The sequence below is a fragment of the Phlebotomus papatasi genome, chromosome 3 (genome assembly GCF_024763615.1).
Source record: "Phlebotomus papatasi isolate M1 chromosome 3, Ppap_2.1, whole genome shotgun sequence".
NCBI classification, from domain to species: Eukaryota; Metazoa; Arthropoda; class Insecta; order Diptera; family Psychodidae; genus Phlebotomus; species Phlebotomus papatasi.
In genome coordinates, this window is record NC_077224.1 from 45,808,175 (window position 1) to 45,834,416 (window position 26,242).

General features: G+C 33.8%; 1 protein-coding gene across 2 annotated transcripts in view; it reads left to right on the forward strand.

Annotated features, from left to right (window-relative positions):
- The window catches only part of LOC129807970 (glycerophosphocholine phosphodiesterase GPCPD1), a 35,021-nt gene extending 11,040 nt beyond the window's left edge, over positions 1-23,981 (forward strand). The window contains exons 3-7 of one of the 2 annotated variants that reach the window (XM_055857596.1): positions 425-732; positions 9,370-9,795; positions 13,321-14,136; positions 14,319-14,465; positions 23,286-23,981. In XM_055857596.1, the coding sequence (XP_055713571.1) occupies positions 425-732; positions 9,370-9,795; positions 13,321-14,136; positions 14,319-14,465; positions 23,286-23,408 (1,820 nt within the window). In that variant the 3' untranslated portion in view covers positions 23,409-23,981. Of the gene's footprint in view, positions 1-424; positions 733-9,369; positions 9,796-13,320; positions 14,137-14,318; positions 14,466-22,642; positions 22,733-23,285 lie in introns of those variants that run through there. The other variant, XM_055857597.1, reaches the window with a different exon arrangement.
- Positions 23,982-26,242: the final 2,261 nt, after the last annotated feature.

Here is a 26,242-nt window from a genome sequence, read left to right on the forward strand (position 1 = left end):
GATTATTTTTACTACGGGTATTTTGGTTGGTATTACCGTTGAATGACCGCATGATTTTGATAAGTTAACACTTCTATACAATCATGCTACAATATATCCCCCATGTGTGTAAATCAGTCGATGGGGCAAAGTACAACATTTCCGCGGGATCAGCAGAATTGGAGAAGCGTTAAAAGATTTGCGAATTTTATTTAAAAATAACTTAGGAGAGAAATAGGTTTGTCATACATATCATAAGTGACATTTTTAATGAGGAAAAAAGTCGCGATAATTGACCCAAAAAAAAGTGATCCAATTAATTTAGTGAATGATATGGAGAGGGATAATTGATAGGCGAAATGTTAACACCTTCTTTGTCTCTCTCTCTTTATTTTTTTGCTGCTGGATCAACTGGCTCTCGATATAAATATTGGCAATTATCCAGGAAGTGATATTTGGGCTGCCGTTGTGGACATTCCATCTCAGCGCGTTATCAACTATCGCTATTTGATTTGTGCCATTGATCCAGCTACCCAAACTGTCCATGTGCGTCAATGGGAGACTCATATAACTCCAAGAAATATTCCATCAAATACGGATACATTGGAGTCCTTTGACACATTTGGGGACATTGGAGGACTACATAAAGTGGACAGAGGATGGCTGACAAATGAAACAATCTTTCAATTCTCATTCTACAACAATCCTTTCATGCTCACGGGAAAGGCCAAGAATAAGCTGATTTATGTGAAGGTAAGTGTTAAAGAAAGTTATCGTTCAAGTTTATACACAATCAATAATCTCAGATAATGAGCAACGAAACCAAATGAAATTGTAACTAAGGGATTTGTCGATAACAATTTGGGTTCTTATTCTATTTTTATTGTAGCTTTGATCTAATCATTTACGAAACTTAACTATTTTTTTTCAGCGAGAATTTTTTGTTGTAGCCGTAACATAGGCAAAACTGTTTTATCTGTTTTTTTTTAGTATCTTACTGTGTTATCACACTTGCACATTGAAATTTTAATATGATTCTCATTAATTGTCTGGTTAGAGTCCAAATGTGTAATTTGTGTGTTTGAATAATTTTATATTCAAAATTTGATCTATTTGTTGACAAAAAGGTAGACTTGACCAGCAAAATTTGATATAAATTGATTTATAGCATTAATGTGAAAAATTAATGCGATTTTTTCTTTAATTTTTTAATGTAAAAAATATTTATGCTTTAGATAAATTTAAACTTATTTTTGCAAGCCAAGTCCACTTCTTTATCAATAAATAGAAAAACCCCAAATATTAAGTGACTCAAAGACACATATAACATATTTGGACGCTCACAAGCGACAATTAATGTGAATCACATTAAAATTTTAATGTGCAAGTGTGATAACGCCGTTAGGCTTTGTAAATTCAATTCGACTCAATCAATTTCCGCCTTAACTCTTTCCGGACCACAACATATCCAGCGAACGATTTTCAGTAAAACTGACTTTATTGTAAGTCTTAGTGGTCAAATATGATACTTTTGTAGAGAAAGAATTTTCTCCGCCTCTGGGAAATTGGAAAACTCATGGGAACTCTCGTGCCCTACAGAACGCAAAGGATACAAACTTGGACAAACTTCAATTTTCCAAATGCCAATAATATCAATTTTGTGAATTATTTTTGCATGTCAAATGACTCCTTTACAATGTTGATCACTAAAACAAGAAGAATTATTGACCAGTATCTTGTGGGATGTCCAGGAAGTGCTGAAAAGGACACCCAGCTCCTGCTTGCCAACAGATTCCTCAAAATATTTCACAGAATAACACTTTAACACACAGTTCTCTCAACAGGATGTTATTGCAGACACATTAAGCTTTCTCAAGAGCCCAAAAAATACTTCCTGGATAATTAGAATTCACCAAAATCTGGAAGAATAGGAAAAACTTCCCCGAAAGCAATCTCCTTCGCTGCCAAATGTCAAAATTATCGGCCATATTGACAAAAATTTCGCTCCCGCTTGAATTTTCTTACAAGGTTGGTGTCAAAAAGCAAATGGCGGGCATTGGCGGGATAACCTTACATTTGACCTCTATATTTTTGGGGACGAGAGTACCCATCAACTTTGAACAAGTTTTTTGAAAATTTATGAAAAAATTGTTTTTCGAATTTATGTAATTTGTAATTGTTAGTTATCATACTTATTGGCCCCGAGAGGTTTTTCCTTATTCGGGTCTAGAAATATGAAAAAAGTCACAATATGTGCAAGGAAGCAGAAAATCGAAAATTCACGATTTTTGACCAAGAATATCTTAGTTCAGGAGTTAATTGGGATCCTGCAAAAAATATCCTAGATTTGGACATCCTTATAGTTTGTAATCATCCACAAGAATCGGAATTTTATCGATTCTAAATAGTCTAAAAAAATTATTTTTTCCATGGGTACCCAGAGTCCCAAAGGAGACGAAAGAGTTAATAGTGAGAAAAGTTGTGGCAAAGCATCACAGACTTTACGAAATGCTCGAACTCAGGACTCATATGCTCTACCTCAAAAGCACTTTCGCATCATTTACCGCTTACCGGTTCTCAACCGATTTAAACCGATTAAAAAATCACTCAAAAGATCCCCCAAAATAATTTTAAAATTAATAGAATTGATTTCCAGATAAAAATAAGTTATCGGCTATGACCCGGTTCATTACCGGTTCAGAACCGATTTGAACCGTTTATTAAGACAACATTTATTTTCCTCATCTTTAATCTACATTCCTCCGGAATTATTTTTCTCACTAGATTCCTTTCCCTCTCCCTGATCCCCTGCTTCTTTCCTCTCTCCTGAGTTCCAAGATCGGGGTAACAACCCCTGCGCTTCCGGATTGAATTTCTCTCTCACTTCAGCGCCCTCGTCGCTTCAGCAAGGAAAATATCACAACTTTCACACATTTCAATGTTTGAAATTTAAATTGTGCGCTCTCAATATGTTTCGACATTATAGGAAATTCCGAGACCTTTCCAACGGACCCAAACATGACCTTATTCGGATGAGAAATGTGCTTTCTAGAGCCTTTTTAACTTTTGACCTTGAAAAATGGCTATTAGGAATGATACAACACGGTATATTCGTATATGGTGGAATGTCCGCATGGGTAATCTCTAAAGCATATTCAAAAACGAAAAAATCGCACGAAGCGTTTTCAAGGAAGGTTATGGAGGGATAGGGGAGAGTTGGGGGGAAAATAAGGAACATATTGTGGCGAATGATCATTTTTTTTTTAAATCCTAAAACTAATTAATTTATTAATTAAATAAGTGCAGAATCGCCTATCGATCCATTTGCCTATTTGGGCATATTGAGAAGAGGCTGTTTTAAATCCCCAGTGAGTAAAAAGCCCTTTTATAACACTCTTAGTGGTGGAAAAGCTTTATTTACAATTAAAGCTATAATTCATGCGAGCAACACTTCTTGCTGGGGTATAAGCTTTCCGCAATATAGTCCACTGTCAGATCGCTCTGGGGAAGCTTTTACAAAGCAAGTATTCGGTGCAGGTGACCCCACTCCGCCTGCTGAATACAAGAATTTCTCCCCACTAAGAGTTTTTGATCGTTGGAGATTTTAATTTGTGTCGTCTGGGTAGTTCAGGTGATCTCCTTCCCGCCTGCTACACATCTCTGTCTGTCCTGGGAAGCTCTCTCAGTAGAGCTCTTGGTTCATGGTGAGTTTCTCGCCTGCCAAGTCCCCTAGAAGAAATTTGGCCGTTGAGGATCTCGCCTGCCATCTCTTTCGCGCTGCCTTCGGTGGTACAGGTGATCCCTTTTTCGCCTGCCACAAAGCCATCTCTTTCTCGCCTGCTGCATCATCATCCGGTGGGGGATTCACACCGGTCTTCTCTCCGCCCCTGGAACTGGTCGAGCCGTCGCTCCCAGCATATCGGAGACTAGTGTGAGGGGTACTTGAGTGTATCACGTCCCCCCCCCCCCCCTGTTTTCAAGTAGCCAGAACGTCAAGAGACCCACGAGGAGCGGCGAAGAGGAACAGAACATCGCGGAGAAGTGAGGGAATCATCTATTTGTGGTTATTCGTGGGATTAAAAATAAAAGTCCATCAGGGAAACCCTCATTGTTTTAATTGCTGGTCTGTTCTTGCCAGGGTGTCACAATACGTGGTTTTCAAAGGTGGGGTATCCCCAAAACACCCACGTAACAATATTAACGATCCTTGGGTCGACTTATTATGGGTGGTTCCCCGGATATGTAATACATATCCCTTTTGGATATCTTTTAGAGATTACCTAGGCGGACAATTGACCGTGGGTGAACAGATCGTTGAATTATCCTAATAGGGGAGACTGGGGCAGATCAATCAGCAAGTGAAATGTTTCATTGCGTATAATTTGTAAGAAAAATATTTGTAACAGGCTGATAAATATTTCAATGAATAGGAAGGGATGTATTTTCTTCGAATAAGTAGTGGTTTCTTCAATATTCGTTCTACGGCAGGATATGACATCCCACTGTCTAATACCATGTGTGGCTACTTCTGCCCCGGTCTTCCCTAACGGTTTTTCAAGGTCAAATGTTAAAAAAGACTTTAGAGAGCACAATTATCACGCGAATGCGGTCCTTTGGGCTCGCTGGAAAGGTCTTGGAATTTTTGACAAAACTGAACCGGTTCCAATCGATTTTGAATCGGTAATGAACCGGTTCATAACCGATACCTAATTTTTATTCGAAATTCAATTAAATTACCCCTGAGGTGTATTTTGGGAAATATTTTAATTAATTTATAAATCTGTTCAAATCGATTGTGAATCGGTTATGAAACGATAAGTAATTTTTGTACGAAAATCAATATTATTACACTTAAAATTATTCTGTGGGATCATTCGAGTGATTTACAATTCGGTTTAAATCAGTTGAGAACCGTAAGCGATGAATGACGCAAAAGTACTTTTAAGAAATATGAATCAGGCTTTTGCCTGTGCTGGCTATTACCTTTAGCATTCCTTTTAAAGCAAGGGGGTGACATTAGCTCTGAAAAATGCGACCGGTTTTAGTGTAAATTTTTCCCTGTTTTCGTACACATTTTACGAGATATCTCCGAAAGTACGTAGGTTGCCAATTTGGGGTTTTCGGTTGCCCATTCCATATTAAATAGGCTTTTAGATTGTATTTGTATTTTTTGCTAATTCATTCCACAATGATAGAAAATACCGTATAAACTCCAAAGTTTTTTCGGCTCGCTAGACACATATGGGAAACATAGGAAACGTTATGCCCCTGTTTTAAAGAGGAATAAAATCCATAAAATCAATTCAATAAATTCGGAGTTGTACTCTCTAAAACATTAAAAAACAAAAAAAAAACAGAATTGCCTAAATTCCTGGCGTTAAAGTCAATTTAGATTAAAATAGTTAAAATTTTCATGTAAATGATTAGATCCAACCAATAAAAATTAGCCTAAGAACTTAAATACAAATTCGTAATTGTATAATGTTATTTCATTAATTCTATTCTTGTAATTTGTTTTGCAAATTTTATCATTAACAAATCAGTTGAGGATGTATTTTTGTGTTTCTCTATGTCCTGTTCTTTAGAGTTGAGAACTTCAATTGCCAAATGTTATTCTGTTGGCATGGTGACAAATTCCTTAGAGACACTTTGGGTTTGCAATTCTTGTGTCATTGATGGGGATATGAATATTGATGATTGAATTTTTTTTGTCATTCAAATTAAAATGACTGCAACCAGTCATAACAATCCCTTTCAATTCTGGCATAAGGGAATTTAATATATTTAACTGCACAATATTAAATTGTCAAAACTTTGATTATCGCAAACGATAGAACTTCTTTCAATTTTAATTTTTTACTCATTCATCAAATTTCTCAAAGTAAAATATAGAAATATTTGGCTTCCAACTTGTTATCTAAACTTGTTGTTGAAATAAAAAACTTGTATTTTAGAAGTTTAAAAAAAAATATTGTGTGGTTAAATTTATCATAAATTATAACAAGAACTGAAACATACGATATAAACTCTTCAAATGGGTGGACTTCAATGTTAAAAGAACTCAGAGCATTACACTTGGAATTTATTTAAAGAAAAGATAATTTTTTTATTATGAAGTTTTAATATATTTATTACCGGCCTGTGTAAATGTATTGCTTTGCAACTAAAGGCTGTCTTGGGATATAATATCAGTATCACATTTCTGTTTTCATTCAAATGCTGAAAACACACTAAAATCTTTCTACCAAGAGATTGTTGAATAGGTTGAATAAAAGGAGTGGCAAAGCATCCCAAACATTGCGAAGTGCTGGAACTTGTGAGTTACATGCTTTACGTCAAAAGTACTTTTGCATTATTTATCGTTTACCGGTAAAAAATTGATTTAAGTTTAAAAATTACTTATCGGTTCATAACTGGTTCATTGCCGGTTCACAATCACTCAAAATGTTGCCCAAAATATTACCTTAGGAGCAATATAATTGAATTTCGGATTAAAATTTGTTGCATAAAGTTATCTATACATTGGAGCTGATTTCATCAAGAATTATTTTAAAAATTCTTGAAAGAAAAAAATTCTATTTTTGAAGGAATTTTTGAAGAAAAATGCCTCTACATTGGATTTATTTTCCATCAAAAATTTTTGACAGGTTGCTATCATTCCCAAGTCTCTTGCTCTTGTGGCTGTTTTTTTTTATGAAAATTTGTTGTTTCTCTGCTAAAGAAAGTGAGAAAAGTGTTTCCGGAAGTTCTTTGGGATAGTATTTAATGAATTTATGTGGAAAATTTTCCAAAAATGCGTAGGAAGAGTGTTTGTTTCGGGATGTCGTTCCTGGTGGAATCCAATCCACTTTGAAGGAACATTTCCTGTGATTTTTCTCAAGAAATTGGCGGAAGGTAATGCAACAGTACATCACTGTTGTAATCCTTATAGTGCGAAACCACTGTATTGAAGAACACCTCAGGAATACACTGATGCATTAACTTCCGGAAATTTCTAGAGAAAAATCAGAGGAAATGTTCCTTGAAATCGGATTCCACTAGAAACAACATCTCCAAAAAAAAGTCCTCTTCTTTTGTATTTTTGGAAAATTTACCACAAAAATTCACTAAATACTATCCTAAGGAATTTCACCAAATGCTTTTCTCGCTTTTACCAGCAGTAAACAACAAATTTTCATAAAAAAACAATCTTGAATCGTGATGGTTTCCTTCAAGAATTCTGTCAAAATTTACTTTGATGAATTTTGTTCCAATGTTTAGCGGGTAATTTCTTTCAAAAATTTTTGACGTAAATTACCATGAATTGGATAGGATTTTTGAAAGAAATTACCTACACATGACAAATTTTCTTTAAAACTCATCTTTTTGTCAAAAAATTCAGACGAAATGTGTAGGCAAATTTTTTGATGTACACTTCTTGAAGCTCATTTTTGACAGAAATTTCTCATAATCTGTAGACATAGACACCTTAAAATGTGAAGAAAGCTTCTTCCTAAAGTCTTTTCCAAAATATTAAGTTTTTCGGAATGAGTTTGTCATTTTGAAGCGATTAAATAAAACAAAACTTTTTTAATAAAATTATTAGAAATTTTCTAGTGTCGTAATTTTTATTTCTAAGATACGAATTCCTCTCGTTCAGCGATGCCGGCTTCAGACTGGAGATTTAGCCCAGTTCCCGAAGTTCTCAAAAATTTAAATGGCAAGCATTTTTATTGATTTTTCAAAATCTAATGAATCTTGCTCTTATGAATCTTAATGGCTCGGGCACATCTTTTAGATCAAGAAAATTTCATTAAGTCGAATTTTGGATCCCTTTCTTTTTCACATGTTTTGCATATGCCTATCTCATTCTTTCGTACTCTTCTTCTTCTTTTAAACATCACAACAAATTCAATTTAGCTCAATCGAATTTGGTATGCGAAAGATTGAGATAGTCATATGCAAAACATGTGAGAAAGAAAGAGTTTCGAATGTCGACTTCATGAAATTTTCCTGATCTAAAAGGTCTGCCGGGGCCATAAACAACAATTTTCTAAAAAAAGAGGTGCCTGATTAGGAATTAGAGGAGTTAAGCCAGATGACTTAGTCTTGGGTCTGAAGCCCGTATAATAACCTTCCCGATTTGAAAGCTCTCTCCGGTTGAGGTTTTTCTGTGACGATTCGAAGGTGAATCTCAGAGAGAACTTAGCTAAAAACCCGTTGAGAGTTCGAACATTTAAGCTGATTAGTTACACAAAAGTGAGCAAGTTCATGAAAAGGACATTTATTTTAATGATATGCAATTCAAACATTCTGCCATCCTGTAATTCTACAAAGCTATACAAAAATTCACTTTTTGTAGCAAACTTTTAAAGACTTGTTAACATTGTTGACGATTGAAGTATCAAGAATACCGAAATTCGAAATGGCAGAAAAATTAGCGCTAAAGCGGCGAGTACGTAAACTTGCACTTTAGGCTTCCGGTAGACTTTCGAATAGGTTTGGCTTGGCTTTGGAGTGGCTTTGTATTTTTGAAAGGTTATTACTGAACAGAGCCATTATTTCTTATTCTAATTTATTTTTCTCTTTTACAAAAATAGACGCACACTTTTCTTTTTAGAATTCTTGCAAAACTATCCCAGTACCTTTTACTTAAATTCTTATCTTAGATAATATTGAATTAGCTTCAATATACTTCAATTTGAATTTTTGTTAGCAAAACATACCTTCTCACAATTTAATAATAATACAAAATAGACTAGATCTTATATTTTAGCCGAGACACACGTGAGGGTATTTTCATAGATGGACGTTTTATCTAAGGCACAAACCACTAGGAAATATCTTCCAAGATTGGTGCATAGGGTGGTTTCGAAATATCCCCATGTAAATGGCTTTTTATTGTGTAAAAGTTATTAAATGTTTCAATGTAAAAAAAAACGTTTGAAAAAAAGTGTGTTTTCAGCATAAAAATCATTTTCCATTTTTCATATTTTATACTATTTTCATTAAGGTATAGAGATAGATTTTCTTCAAAATTTTCTCCATCCAACATGTGTTAAAACTTTGTCCGATGATGTATATTTATATAACCAATTGTGACACAATGTTTTGTGAGTGGTGTTTAATTCATTCATTTGTTCATAAATAATGTCATTTTGTGTACAATCAAAATGTTAGAAACAACAAATTTATAAAGGGATATTTGTTGAGGTTGAGCGTATTTTTTTTTTTTTTTTGAGAAACAAAAAATAACTGATGGTGGAATTGATTAATTTAAAGTTTAAAGCGTAAAATGAACTAGAGGTTAGAGGTTTTTATTTTGAAAAAGTAAAAAGAATAAACAGAAAAATTAGGGATTTAGAAGTTAGGAGAGAAAACATGTGTGTTTCTTATATTGTTTGCTTTTAGTTGACTCCAATGAATTTGCGTGTAAGCTCTGAAGCCCAAGATATTGCTGCCGTGCTTGAAGAGTCGCTGTCGAATGATACCCGTGAAAATGGCACAGAGCAGCCAGCTTACGCCTTCACGGAATGTGTATCGCTGCGAAGCGATGATGAGGCCAAACTAGAGCCACTGTCGCAATTTGGCCGTGCCTATCATCCGGATGATATTTTAATTTTTCACGTTACTGTAACTGAGCCGGAAAATGTGGCCTATTTAATCGATTTGTATACATATAGTTCTAGGGCATGCCAGGAAGAGCCACCAAGGCATGTGGGCTATCACTATATATTGCCTAATTTATTGAAAAAATCTGAAGGGCAATTGGATTTGCCGGTGACATGCGCCTCCAAACATCGTCCACTTGGTATGATGAGAGTGGAGTATTTAAAGGTGAGTTGATATAGATTACAATTATATGTATATAAAATAAAACTAGTTATAGATAAGAAATGTACAAAATAAACCACTTATAACGCTGTAAGAATTTAGAAATAACCCCGGGATTTTTTTTTAACACTTTAAGGACGATTGGTACACAGATATCCCAAAAATAAAAACGTATTTTTCGGACTATTTGGGGGACAAAATAATTTTCTATAGAATAAAAAATTGTTTTTGATTTTTGGACACCGGTGTCCCACTCGTCTTTAAGAAATTAAAATTAATTTTGAGTAGAATAAAAAATTGCTTTTGATTTTGGGACACCGGTGTCCCACTCGTCCTTAAAAAGTTAAAATTAATTTTGAGTAGAATTTGATAAAATACAATTATTTCAAAAAAAAATCTGTAAGGAACCAAATTCGGAACAGATTGTTGTTTGGGACACTTGCTATTTTTCTCAAAATTCCGTAAATTTTCAGATTTGTTTTCTTTCGTCAGTTTCTAGAGTTTCTACAAATGCATATGAAGCAAAAAAGCGTATTCTTTATGAACGAGATGCTATGGAAAAGGCCTTAACTCTTAAAGAACGAGTGGGACACCGACGTCTTAAAAACAAAAATTAGTTTTTCTGACTAGAGGACAAAATAGCTTGCTTTTATCAAAAAAGAATTGTTTTATTTTTGGGACACCGATGTCCCACACCTTAAAGGCTTACGGCCTTTGGGACACCGGTGTCCCACTCGTCCTTAACCCTTAAGGACGAGAGCGTCAAAAATTGGTGGTCAGAAAAAAACCCTCTTTCTGACGTCTTAGAGCAAAACATAACTTCAGAAGGCCATAACAAAAAAAGTAATTTTTATGACACTGGTGTTCCAATCGTCCTTAAAGGGTTAAAAGCTTCTGGCCTTTTCCACAGCATCTCGTTCATAAAGGCTACGCGAAGCCTGAAAGCCTTCGCCTATATTCAAAATTTAAAAATCAGTTAAAAAAACAATGGATAAAAATAAGCAATTTCTTGAATAAAAATTTTGAAATTAGAAAATATTTCAGATTACAATTCAAATTGAAATTCTTGTTTTTTTTAATATTGGATTATTGCATAAATTCATGCTGGATTTAAAACAATCCACTATGAAAAACTTATGTTATTACTCAATAATATCTATGAAGGATCATTAAAACTCGAAATTTTTGATAGGGCAGGGGAAACCTTTGCAGCTTCGTATAGAAAATGAAATTCAAGTTTCAAAGTTTTTTACCGAATGCCACACAGACCACACCAATTACATCACTGTCAAAAAAATCTCTTAATTATTAGGTTCGTTATCCCACTTTACAAAATTCCTGGAATCCTTGAATTTTCCTCTACATGAAAATGAAAATTTAGTGGCAATTTTTACGAAGCTGCCCAAGTTTGCTCAACTACGAACATAGGAGGATTATCCCAATCGTTTTTCGAACGCAAAAATGAACTTTCTCGACAATTTTAAAAAATAAGTCCAATCTTCATTAATTTGAGCTTTTTTAAAAATCATAGCAATTTTAGGAAAAACGAAACCTATCGGAAAGTACTCTCCCTTCAAACATTCATGCCTTCGAATAATGTGAATTTCTTTTGTTTTTCGTAAGATATTTAAAATTAAATTATCACGAAATTATCAACAATTGATTATAAGCCAACTAATATTTAATAGAAATATGTGAGTCTCTTAGAAAAACTAAAAGAAAATTCACATTATTCGAAGGCATGAACGTTCGACGGGAGAGTACTTTCCCTTACTTAGGAATTGTTTTTCGAGGAAAATTGTTTTTCTTTATTCTATTTCTCCACCGATATTGACGAATTTAGACAAAGGGGTACAACGTTCTCATGGATCGGAGTAGCTTTTAATTAGAGGAAATTGCATTTGAAGCTTTTGAGAATAATGTTCCAAAACGATATTATTAGACCGAAACAGCCTTCATTCTCTTTATTGACATAAACTGATTTTGATGATCGTTTTTAAAGAGCAAATATTAGGTTTTCTTTTTGTTTTATGGTGTCTACACACTAAAAGCAATTTTCATTTCCAAAATGGGCTTTTCTTGGGTAGAAATTTTGATTTGGATAATTTGGTTTTTTCCACTTTGCGGATACGTTTTTAATGCGAGACAAAGACGAATCTCACTGGTTTGTCATTTGAAGACTCTAGATTTAAGATATCAATATTAGAAAAGCCTAGATGAAAATAGTCACTTCGAAAAATAGGATTTAAAAAAAGTTGCATTTTGAGGCACTCAAAAAAAAATGCGCGTGAGATGGAACAGCCCTAATTTTAGCAAAATATTTCTGGTTTATTTTATTAATTTAGAATAAAAGGGAAGTGATTTTAGACAAGAACACTATTTCGTTGAATTTATTGAAGTTTATTTTATTTTTATAGTTTATTTTATTTTTTCAGTATAAATTATTTATTTTGTGGAATATGTGGGTGATATACTTCAATGGCAATTTCGCTGAGTGTATCAAGTCAGTCTTACCAGAAATTTAAGGAAAATAATTTCTAAGATTTACTTGAAAAGATTTTGAAGAACATTGACCAAAATTCACACCGGAAGTGTTGCCAAAACTATTAAACCTCAAAATACACGTATTCTTACGGGGAAATAAAAATTTTTGGTCATTTTTCAGACATCCAAAATATTCAATTTCAATTTTCTTGTATAATTTTAAAGGTAGAAAGCTGTAACTTGGGGGTTTTTATTAGAATGTTGAAGGGCATAAATAGGCCAAATGAGGTGAAGATCGTACATAGGGTGTAGGCAGGAGGCGAAGTGGTCCATCTCTCTCACTGTTCCATTTCTCCTCGAATTACTATAATTATTTGTAAGTCTCTTGGAAAAAATAAAAGAAAAATCACGCTATTGGAAGGCATAAACGTTCGAAGGGAGAGTACTTTCCCTTACAAATATTTAAAATAGCTGTTCATGGGACAACCTCAGGGTAGGGGCCCCGTCAGTACTACACCCTAAATCCGCCACTAGCTATCCCCAAAGCCGGTCGTCAATAGTTTTGACTGATACTTTTCCAAAACTGCAAATGTTCAATTTTCCCGAGCTGCCAAAGTAGTAGTGTTTGTGATTTTTTACAGAAACTCAAAAACAGCTCCATTCAAGCAAAAGATTTTTACGTAAATATTAGTCCCGATAAACCCTCTCTTACTTGTAATTGTGTTTTTTCCGGGAAGATATTTGAAATATGAAAAGATACATAAAACATTACACATCAAAATTATAGTTTTAGACCTATTTTCACTTCTTGAACTTAGGGAAAAAGGCCTAGGCTTCCGATGTTTTTCAGGAAATATGAGCTGTTGAGCAAGATATTAGAATTGGCCATGGGTTAGTTTCATTCAGTAAAATAGGAAAAAATCGTTTTTATGAAGCTTAGCAGCAACTTTACGAAGCTGCAAAGGTTTTCCATCTATCAAAAAATTAATTCATAATTGTGCCATATAAAATATATTTTTTTAATTGACAACTTGTCGTTGTTAGATTACACCCTTTTGTCCACAAAAGATGAATCTAAAGACATCATATGTAAGACATTGGAATCCCAAGTGGAAGGGTCTGGAGATTGGACATCGTGGCTCAGGGACGAGTTTCAAATCGAAGGATGGCAATCTCATAAGAGAGAATACAATTGCCTCATTGAAGAAAGCTTGTGCTCATGGGGCTGATATGGTGGAATTTGATGTGCAATTGAGCAAAGATCTCGTGCCAGTGATCTATCATGATTTCTCTGTGTACGTGTGTCTCAAGAGGAAGAAGCAAATTGACACAAATGATATGCTAGAATTGCCAATGGGTGAATTGACACTGGAACAATTGAATAATCTCAAGGTGTATCATGTTGAGGAAGGAAAATCACGCGAACCACGATTCTTTGATGAAGATCTGGAAGAACATCAGCCATTTCCTACATTGGCCAAAGCACTAGAAGCCATTGATCCTCATGTTGGATTCAATGTTGAAGTTAAGTGGTCAATGCGGTATTCTGATGGTACAAGGGAGACAAATTATGTGACAGACAAAAATCTCTATGTGGATTGTATATTGGATGTTGTGTTGAATTATGCTGGAAATCGTCGAATTGTCTTTTCATGCTTCGATCCGGATATTTGTACAATGTTGAGATTTAAGCAAAATCTCTATCCTGTAATGTTTCTAACATGCGGCGATACAGCCAAATATCCCAAATACTACGATCCCCGCTGCAATTCCCATGGAAATGCCATCAAGAATGCATGTGCAATGGAACTCCTAGGTATTGTGGGGAATTCTGAAGATTTACTCAGGAAACAAGAATCGGTAATATACAGAATTTTAACTTTTACACAAAACTACACTCTACTGAAAATAATGCACTTTGAAAAAAAAAAAAACAAAATTTTCAGTGAAATTTTGTCTGAAAAAATTCTAATTTTGATTTTATGTGTGTTTTCTTTTTTTTTCTTTTATGTCCAATCACAATGGGAACAAAAATAAAACAGATTCAGCAGACAATCGACAATGGTTTGATAATTTTTTGCTGGGGTGAAGAAAATAATTGTTCCAATACCATTCGTCACCTGAAGAATTTGGGACTTCATGCCATTATTTATGACAAAATGGATGTATTTTCAACCAAAGAGCGCAAGGTATTTATGACTTATTTAATTTTAATTGATTTATGTCTCTGTAAATACAGGAAAAAATACATTGGTAATATTCGGAATATCATAAATTAATTGATTTATGAAATTTTTGAATCTAAAAAAAACATTGAAGCAATTTGGGAAGTTGATTGATAAAAAAATGCCTCCAGCATATCTTTTGGATCAGGAAAAATTTATCAAATCAAAATTCACATCAAATTTTTTGCTTATGTCTATCTTATTTTTTTGTGTTCTAAATTGGAGTGAACCACGGATGGCTATATTCCTGGGAGGGAATTCTGTAACTCGATGAACGCTTCACTAGTGAACGATTCACTAGTGAAAGGTTCACGGGCTTCTCTTCACGACTGCTAGAAAAGTTATTCTGTAACTTTGCGTGAAGCAGAGAGGGGAAATGTGTTGAAAATTTTATTAAATATAAGATTTTCATCAATATTTGAACTAAATAAAAATGGAAAACACTAGAATTGAGTATTAGAAATGATGTAGTGCTGTTTTTCAAGCTGATTATGAAAAAAAAATTCATTGGCTTCACCGAGTGATAACATCATCTTCACCGAAAAATTGACAAGTGAAAAACATAACCTAAAAGTGATCCCTTTCACGTGTATCGCAGTTACAGAATCTCTTTTGCGATCACTTTAGTGAAGCGTTCACCCATTTTGGCAGGTGATCACTTCACAGGGTTAGAGAATTCCCCCCCCCCCCCCCCCCTGGATACTAGGTAGAAATTTTGACGCCCCATAGTAGTGCAAATAAACCAAATAAAAGTGCACTCTCGCATATTGCGATTTGATGCTCAGAAATTAAAGGTGGATTTTGAAAGGTTTACATTTTCTAAAATAATCATGTGACGGGAAAATACTCTTCTCTTGAGCGATTTTTGTACTCCGTATGGCATGGTAAATCAAAAGAACAGTTATAATAATTTTTGCACTTACTGGTAAAAAAAAGTTCTTTAATGCAAAAATAAATTTTTAGAGACTAAGGTATAGGATAAATCGAAATATTATATTTACTGAATCAACCAATAAGCATTAAATTTGTATGTGGTATATCTCTGTTCCTGATGAAGATAATTCGATGAGTGATCTATCATTGGAAAGGTGAATTCATTAGCTATTAGAATCTTGTTTATTTGTTCCATTTAAGATCAAATAGTGGTCATCCATGGTCATATATATTGAGGATGGCACTTTTTGCAATACCACTTTTAGCCAGCTGTTTCTCGGACCAGGAGTGGTCCACGAAGTTAGCACATGGATGGTCTGTTTGACTATGTCTAGGATCAAAGATTTTGTCATAATGTTCCTGAAGAATAAATTGCAAAACTATTTCTATTTTCTGATCTTTCTGACCAAATGGATAAGACATAGTGACTTCAAATGTTCTGAATACCCCGGTTACTCCAAGTATTTCAAATGTAAATATTTGTGATTATGTAGGAATCATGCCTAAAATATGAAGTCCACGACAGGACCCTCCTGCTCCAAAAACATTTTTTTAGATATATAAATCAAAAAACTTCACCATTGATTCCATTGATTACATCCATACTTGGCTATGTTTTAGAGACTTTTCCAGCGGATATTTCACCCATACATCCCGAAGACTATCAACTCTTCTTTCTTCTTCAAAAATAATTCTTTTTTAAAATATTGCAATAAAATATTTCGTTATTGGAATAAATTAAAGAAAATTTTTGCTCTTAGAAATATTTTAGTGATACCTAAGGCAAACATTGTATTCCCAGACATAATTACAGAATTAATGTTAACATAAACTATGGATGAGTAAATTTTTTCTTATATTTTTAAATATTTATTATTTATACAAGAGCTTTCGGTAGTTTTTATGCTTTTACATTTTTCAAGAAAAAAATTAATAAAAAAATATTTCACTATAGTCATTAGAAACATTTATCATTTTATTTAGAATTAACATATTTAATAATATCACCACAACCAAATTTACTCGGATAAAAATTGAAACTCAATATTTTTTGCAGAAGTATAATATCGTTAACAATTATGTTTTTTAACATCTTTTCCATTAAGTTAATCTTTTCCATTCAATCTTTTCCATTAATTGAGATACAGAAATATGTTTTTGCATGTCAAGAAATTTGTATCTCACGGGAATTAGTGCGTTAATAAAATAAACAATAAAAATAAATTAAAAAGAACTTAGATTGTTAATTACATATCAATTTTTTTAGTGAAAGAACATAGAAATATATTTATGCACTATGCTAATTTTTTTTAACCCTTTAAGGATGATTGGGTCACCGGTGACCCAAAAATGAATCTATTCCTACGGTCATCGGTTGTGTTTTGTTCTAAAAGGTCAGAAAAAGTGACTTTTTCTGACCCTCGATTTTTGACCTTCTCGTCCTTAAAGGGTTAAAAGAAAAAAAGAAAATAAAATGAAATTATTTTTTCTGATAATTAGTTTCTCATTATTCGTTTAATTTATATAATTGGAAAATTTAATTCTGGAATATAATAATTGAAAATAATTAAAACAAAAATGGTTTGGTAAAAATTAAATTCTTGGTTCTACATATTATTTTGCAATGTTGGAATTTGCTCTGATCTGTCACACAAAACTGGGGATAGCAACTAAACGAGGAGTCAAAATGAGTTCAAACTTTCAAAAGATGTTAGTAAGACTATTGCCGAGGACACTATAGCTCTTTTAAATAAATAAATGTTTTATAATTGCAGTAAATGTGGTTCTCGTGAAGACCGTCTTGAGACGGTCTTACCTGATAGAGGGTTAATCAGACCTTCGATTGAATTCGATGGAATTGGAGTGTCATAAAGGGTTGTAGTACTCCATGAGAGCTTTCCAAAACACCAAATTTTTCAAATTCCGATAATTAGAACCGGAGATATGGCCATTTAAAAATTTAATTTTTGACCTCCTCTAGCTCCGGTCAGGGGGGTCGGGGGGGGCTTGAATATTTTTCTTTTTTTACTGAAAGGCCCAGCTATAACATACTAAAATTTGAGATCGATCGATGACATAGGGGCTGAGTTCTTGATAAATAAACCACTGATAAGCTTAGATCAGCTTAGAGAGGTGCAATTCCTTCATTGCAAATTTGGATTGTGGCAAATTCGAACGACATTTATACATAAATAATGCAAATTTCGTTTAATAAGCCCTAAACTATATGTAACTCATTATCGTTATTAATATGGAAAATTGGATGTGAAATGTATAAAAGTGTCTGAAAATTTTTAAAGTCGATTTGCTCGGAAACTATCAGAGATAGAGGCCTCAAACTTGACGTTACATTAGTCTCCTTTAGGCTTGAGATGTGCAAAATTTTAATTAAAAAAAGAGGAAAATTAGAAGAGAAATGCATAAAAATGCCCAAAAAAGCTTTAAAGTCGATTTTCTCGGAAACTATGGTACATAGAGGCCTCAAAATCTCTGTCGATATCTCTTTCACCTGTCGCATTTCACCTGTGACCACAAAAGCTGAGATTGTAAAGAATCTCAGCTAAAAATACAAACTTTTACGAACTTCTTTGTGGCTTATAGGAATTACGAGCATTTCATAAGTTCCTAAGTAGAATTCACAAACACTTACAATTTAATGATTTTTTACTGCTCGAACTCAAAGAGAGAGCAGTTATATATAAAATCGTCTTTTTTCAATTTGTCACTGTTCTGGAGCTTAAACGGTAAGAGATATCGACTTCCAGTCTTCGATGGCCCCCAATAATAAAACAATATCTCTACACAGAGAAAATTTTTCAAGTATCCAGATTCAATACCCATGGTATTGATTTTAATCCCACCATTTCAATACCAAAATTATCCCAAATTTTCTTGAAAATAGGTGCATATTGGGATTGATTTTAATTTCTAGAACAAAGTTAAGAAATATTGGGATTACTTTTAGGACATATTGGTATTAAATTTATGAAATTAATTTTTTGAGGAGGAAATGGTATTGTTTCTATCTCAATTTGAGATTGAATTTTAGAAATCGTGGGATTAATTTAATCCCATTGCAGCATTGATTTTTGAAAGTCATTATTTATTAGGAAACAGTATTAATTCTATCCCATTCTGGTATTGATTCTATCCCATTTTGGGATTGATTCTATCCCACTCTGGTATTGATTCTATCCCACTCTGGGATTGATTCTATCCCATTTTGGGATTGATTCTATCCCACTCTGGGATTGATTCTATCCCACTCTGGGATTGATTCTATCCCATTTTGGGATTGATTCTATCCCACTCTGGGATTGAGTCTATCCCACTCTGGGATTGATTCTATCCCACTCTGGGATTGATTCTATCCCATTTTGGGATTGATTCTATCCCACTTGTGGATTGTTTCTATCCCACTCTGGGATTGATTCTATCCCATTCTGGTATTGATTCTATCCCACTTTGGGATTGATTCTATCCCATTTTGGGATTGATTCTATCCCATTCTGGTATTGATTCTATCCCACTCTGGGATTAATTCTATCCCATTCTGGGATTGATTCTATCCCACTCTGGGATTGATTCTATCCCATTCTAGGATTGATTCTATCCCATTTTGGGATTGATTCTATCCCATTTTGGGATTGATTCTATCCCACTCTGGGATTGATTCTATCCCATTATGGGATTGATTCTATCCCACTCTGGGATTGATTCTATCCCACTCTGGGATTGATTCTATCCCACTCTGGGATTGATTGTATCCCACTCTGGGATTGATTGTATCCCACTCTGGGATTGATTCTATCCCACTCTGGGATTGATTCTATCCCATTCTGGGATTGATTCTATCCCATTTTGGGATTGATTCTATCCCACTCTGGGATTGATTCTATCCCATTATGGGATTGATTCTATCCCACTCTGGGATTGATTCTATCCCATTATGGGATTGATTCTATCCCACTCTGGGATTGATTCTATCCCATTTTGGGATTGATTCTATCCCACTCTGGGATTGATTCTATCCCACTCTGAGATTGATTCTATCCCACTCTGGGATTGATTCTATCCCATTCTGGGATTGATTCTATCCCATTTTGGGATTGATTCTATCCCACTCTGGGATTGATTCTATCCCATACTGGGATTGATTCTATCCCATTCTGGGATTGATTCTATCCCACTCTGGGGTTGATTCTATCCCATTTTGGGATTGATTCTATCCCACTCTGGGATTGATTCTATCCCACTCTGGGATTGATTCTATCCCACTCTGGGATTGCTTCTATCCCACTCTGGAATTGATTCTATCCTATTTTGGTATTGATTCTATCCTACACTGGGATTTATTCTATCCCACTGTGGGATTAATTCTATCCCACTCTGGGATTGATTCTATCCCATTTTGGTATTGACTACCCAATTTTGGTATTTTAGTGTGTACACTGTATCCACTGCAGCCCTTTTGCACTAATAACCAGGCAAAAGACAGCATACACTCAGATTTCACTTTAAAAACAGAACACTCGCACAAGACACGTCATTACCATCCGATTCCAAAAGGACTATCCCACTGAGGTATATATTCTACGATACTATGGTATCAGTTTTATATTATTAAGGTATCATTCTCATTCGATGGGATAGAATCAAAGAGTGGGATAGAATCAATCTCAGAGTGGGATAGAATCAATACCAAAATGAGATAGAATCAATCCCAAAGTGGGATAGAATCAATCCCAGAGTGGGATAGAATCAATCCCAAAGTGGGATAGAATCAATCCCAGAGTGATAGAATTGATCCCAGAGTATAAAATCAATCCCAGAGTGGGATAGAATCAATCCCAGAATGGGATAGAATCAATCCCAAAATGGGATAGAATTAATCCCAGAGTGGGATAGAATCAATCCCAGAGTGGGATAGAATTAATCCCAGAGTGGGATAGAATCAATCCCAGAGTGGGATAGAATCAATACCAAAATGGGATAGAATCAATCCCAAAGTGGGATAGAATCAATCCCAGAGTGGGATAGAATTAATCCCAGAGTGGGATAGAATCAATCCCAGAGTGGGATAGAATCAATCCCAAAGTGGGATAGAATCAATCCCAGAGTGGGATAGAATCAATCCCAGAGTGGGATAGAATCAATCCCAGAGTGGGATAGAATCAATACCAAAATGAGATAGAATCAATCCCAAAGTGGGATAGAATCAATCCCAGAGTGGGATAGAATCAATCCCAAAGTGGGATAGAATCAATCCCAGAGTGGGATAGAATTGATCCCAGAGTGGGATAAAATCAATCCCAGAGTGGGATAGAATCAATCCCAGAATGGGATAGAATCAATCCCAAAATGGGATAGAATCAATCCCAGAGTGGGATAGAATCAATCCCAGAATGGGATAGAATCGATACCAAAATGGGATAGAATCAATCCCAGAGTGGGATAGAATCAATCCCAGAGTGGGATAGAATCAATCCCTGAGTGGGATAGAATCAATACTGGAGTACCCTAAAGTCAATACTGAAATTATATGAAATTAATCCCACAATGGGATGAAATTAGAAACTCATTGTGCTGTAATAAAGGAAATTCAAGCAGTCCCGTGGCGCAACTGGCTAAGGCGTCGACTCTCAAGTGAAGATTTGCTGCAAAGTTGTGAGATCGAATCTCGGCCGATGCAAAAAAATGGATTCTTGGTTGGACTTTGCGAAAATCAATACTACATTGGAATGAAATTAATACCAAAATGGGATAAAAAAAATCAATACTGGAGTACTCCACAATCAATACCAAGGGGGGATGAAAATCAATACAAAAAATAGGATGAAAATACCCTAAAATCAATAGATTGGGATAAAAATATCCTGGGATAGAATACCAAGATGGGATAAAATTAATACCACAATACCCTAAAATCAATATCCCAAGGAATATTTTTTTAATCAATACCTAAATACCCTAAAATCAATCCCAGAATGGGATAGAATCAATCCCAAAATGGGATAGAATCAATCCCAGAGTGGGATAGAATCAATCCCAAAATGGGATAGAATCAATCCCAAAATGGGATAGAATCAATCCCAAAATGGGATAGAATCAATCCCAAAATGGGATTAAAATTAATACCAGAATGGGATAGAATCAATCCCAGAGTGGGATAAAAATCAATACCAGAGTGGGATAGAATCAATACTCATTGTGATTGAAATTTAATGATTTTATGGTATTAAATCAATGACAGAGATTTTCTTGAATTTAATCCCAAAATACCCTAGAATTTAATACCACGAGGTATTGGAGCCCTTTTAATACCAAAAGTATCCCAAAAAAGTATTGATTCTAGGGTATTTTTTTTCTCTGTGTAGGTTCTAGACGTTTTTTTCCCTCGTCCCCTCTAACCCTTCCTTAAACATGTTTTTTCGGCTTTTCTCAAACTTGGTCCAAGTTTTTTTTAATGATTTTCGGATATGTTTTAGGCGAACATTTCGTCCAAATATACCTATGATCGGAAAATTCGCAATTTTGAATTATTGAAGGTTAAAGGTTAACCACTTTAGAGGGACAATTTTTCAACCGATTTGGTTAAAGTTGGATTTTTTGGAAAGGTATTGAGATTTCGAATCTGGCTGCATCTATCGCAATCGGTAATGAAACGGTTAAGTACCGATTTTTTGATTTTCAAATCCTTTCATACTAAAAGATCATGCGAAAAACTAATTCACGGTGAGCTCTATCTCATGAGTTCGAGCATTACGCAAAGCTGGGACGCTTTGCCATCTCTTTTTTTATATAGTTGTTCCTGAGAATCTTGGGTCTTAGGGTTCAAAGGTGAGCTATAGGTACTTAAATTTGTGTCCAATCCATGTCAAATAAGCTGGGTTATTGTGAAAAAAAAACTTTGGGAGTATTCTAAAATGGATCTGACACCACCCACTTTTAGTGTTTTAGCTATCCATCGACGAAGTAATTAAAATGCAAAGTTTTCAGCTCAATTTGACCCGACCTAAGAACATTGTAGAATCTCTCAGTTGAAATATTACCAATGTATTTTTTCGACTATATATTAGCTATAAGAAAAATTACTCTCTATCTGGAAAAAAAGAATATATTGCAAAAGAAATTATTCTAATATTTTGATTATTGATAAAGTGTGATATTTTGATATTTTTTGAATTAAGACCAATATAAATTTATAGATTCGACCAGGCTCTGATCGTTTGGAGTGTGAATGTCTTAGTTGTCAAGCTGAAGATATTTTGGTTCTCTGATTTATTGATGTGTAATATTGTAGGTGAAGATAATAATTATCCTGATTGCACAATCTTTCTTCACTCTCTTCAGAATTTCAATCATTTATTTTTGGATTTTTTTTTTCAAATTGGTAAAATCAGAGACCATCGTATTAAGTTGATTTTAGAATTAAATTCATTTCATTTGAACGACTCAAAATTTGCCTGTTGCTTGAATCACTTTGAATAACTCTATAAAACAAAATTGAAAATTAAATGAAAAAAAAACTTGGTAGACATTCACCCAGAAACGCATTTACGTTATCACTACTTTTTTCTTAGTTTTTTTCCCCTTTTTGTTTTACAATTCTTTTTGCCACAGAGAAGAAATCATATTTTCATTTGAAATGTTGTATAATGAACAGTGTAACTGCAGAAAAAAAACCTAATCGCATGTATCAGTTTATAGTTCATTATAGTTCATTTCAACAAAATTGATACGTTAATGATACGATTGTTTTTCTTTTTTTTTTTTGCTTGTCTTCTTCTATCAATGTTTATTGAAATGCAAACACTATAAGATCGTGTTGCTTTCTTTCTTTTTCTGTAGGAGAATATCTTTCTGTTGGAAGCCCGAGAGTCCGAGAAGGAAATACTTCAGAATTTGCATGAGGAGAAGAAGAAGGATATTTTGGACAAATTGGCTTCGGATAGTGGAATAAAAGATCTCTAAAATATTTAAGTTAAACTTACTTTCTAAAAAAAATTACTTGTTCAATTGAAAGAAAAAAAATTCTCTGTAGTGAACTTTTATTCTTCTCTTGATGATAGCTTTTAAGAATTTGAGCAAATTGAAGTAGTTTGATGTTTTTTTCTTTGATAAATTATAAAACTATTTAAATTCATAAGAATATATGAGTTTTCTTTTACTAATCATTTTATTTAGAAAAAAAAACACAACTTTTTACATTGTGCAAAACAATAAATGACCATAATTTTATGAAAAATTTTAAGACACATTTCTATTATACCTCATAGAAATTTTAAGGTAAAAACTAATATTTATTCAAATGTGAAATCTTGCAAAGGATTTTTGTGTTTGTGGAAATTAATTTACAAAAAAAAATATAGGAAATTAATAAGGAATAACCACCTCTTTTGTATTATACGTAATAATTGCATTAATTGCATTCTTAGAAATTAGTGAAAAAGAAATTGTTAGAATGTTTAATTCAATCTCTTAAAAGGCAAAAATTTACTCTAAAACTTTTCCCGCTAATAAATGCTATTACAAATTTATGAAAAATTTTATTCCAATTCCCCGGGAAGAAGAGGATGAAATCGAGAAGTAAAAGTTTAAAGAAACTTCCTTCTTGATTGATGACGATTGCCAAAAGAAATAAATTACTTGAACCAAATGAAAGAAAATAGAGTTTCTTGATTTTTCTACTATTGATAGGGTAAGTGTGTCAAATTTCGGCATAGTTGCATGCAAGCGCCAAAGTCTCAAGTTTGAAATGTAATATTTACAATACAAATTGAATTTATTTGTTACTTTTTTGTAAGAAGTGTTCCTTGGAACCTTATAGACAGTCTATCGTCTTTATTTTGTCTAAATTCATTCTTAATACATTCTAAAATGAATAAAAATGTTGACATAACATTGGTGGCCTATTTCGGCCACTTTCATTTTCATAGTTCCTTGCCCTCCCTGAATTCTTCGAATGTCTTTTTCAAAACATCTTGTTCGTCTAATCGAATTTTTTTTTGTTGTTTTCTGCGTTGTATTATTTCTAAAGTGCGCAAAAACTAAAAATTCATTGAAATTCGAGGAGCAAAAATGTGGCCAAAATTACAAGCTGGCCGGAATTTGGCACACTTACCCTACAGTAATTTGGGATTCTTCAATACGGAAGCTTCTGTGGTCGATTTTACTGATTTTACTGCTCGAATTCAAAGAAAGAGCAAGTATATAATCCACTTTTGACACGGCTAGAGGCCAAACGGTAAGAGATATCGACCTCCGGTTGATATCAAAGACAGGTTTTTTTTTCGTAAACGGCTCCTAACGATTTCTTTCATTTTCGAATATGTTTTCGAAATAGTCAAGGCGAATATTAGGAATCATAAGAGAAAAATTCCTCGGACTTTTCCAGTATTTTTCCTCGGACTTTTCCAGTATTTTTCCTTGGTAAATTCCACCGAAATTCTCCATGGTATATTTCCTAGGAAATTCCCATGGATTTATAGTGGATTTTTTGTGTGGAATATTTCCCAGGAAATTCACGTGGAATGAATATGGATTTTTCCACCGAAGAAAATGGAGAACAAATGAAGCTGTCACATGCATCTTATATTTTCATTTCCCAATATTAAAAAAAACTAGTAAATTTCACGAGGATTTTGATATATTTTATTAAATCAGCGATAACGAATTTATACTTCAGATAAGAAAAAGATATGGTACAAAAAAATATTTTCCTAAAAAAAATACATTCCATGAAATAAAAACACGTTTATTTTAAGTCCGCAGTCTGTTTAATGTTATCACTTCACTATTATCTACACAAAACGCAGCGTCGCATAATTAATAAATATTATAGATAACACAGAAATCACTAAGATCTTTGCATAAAATTTGCGAGCAAAATTAGCGAAAAAACAAACGAACGGAATTTTCTTAGAAAACTGTATGGAAAGGTAGTGCAATTTTCTGTGGAATTATTCCTTGGATATTACCCAGAAAATAAGCAGCAATTTTCCTAAAAAAAAGGGCGTGCTGCGGTAAAATCCATGGAAAATCCATAGAAAAACTTCTGGAAAATTCCATAGAAAATTCCAGTAGAATCCGAGGACATTTCACGTGTAAATTTCTATATAAACTTTCCATGGACTTACACTAGAAAGTGACGCTAGATTTTCATGGAATGTTGTTCAAATTTTCCATGGAATGGCCGTTTTCCATGGGCTCTCCTTGGAAAAATTTCATGGAAGATTGCGGGAACTTAGCGTCCAAATTCCATGGAATGAGTTTGCTATGGAGTGGACACCCATGTTCGAAAATCGTTTCGATATTGAATTTTTTAAGATCAAAATTTAACTACTTTGAAGAGCCTATTCTTCAACCGATTCGCTTAATAATTTTGATTTTCTTGAAGATCTTCAAATTTCCAACCCGACTGCATCGGACTTAATCGGTAGTGAATCGGTAACATACCCGTAAATGGTTTACCTCTCTCGCATTTATTTTTTATTTGTTCATGCTCGTTATTCAAGCTAAAATATTCTAAAATCTACTTTTCTTAAACAATTTCGTATTTCGGATTTTTTAAATTTATTAATCAATTTAATCGTTAGTAAAGCGGTATGTAGGGGAGACTGAGGCAAAAAGTTATAAATTGAAAATTTGAAAATTCAATATCTTCCAAGACAAAAGAGATAGCGGCTTAAATTTTTTTTTCATAGATGGCCTCCATAGACCTTCTTCAAAGTCGTAAGTTTCTTAAAATTCGAAGAAGGATTTCAGAAAATAGAAAATATTGAAATTTTTAGCCCTATTTTTGAAAT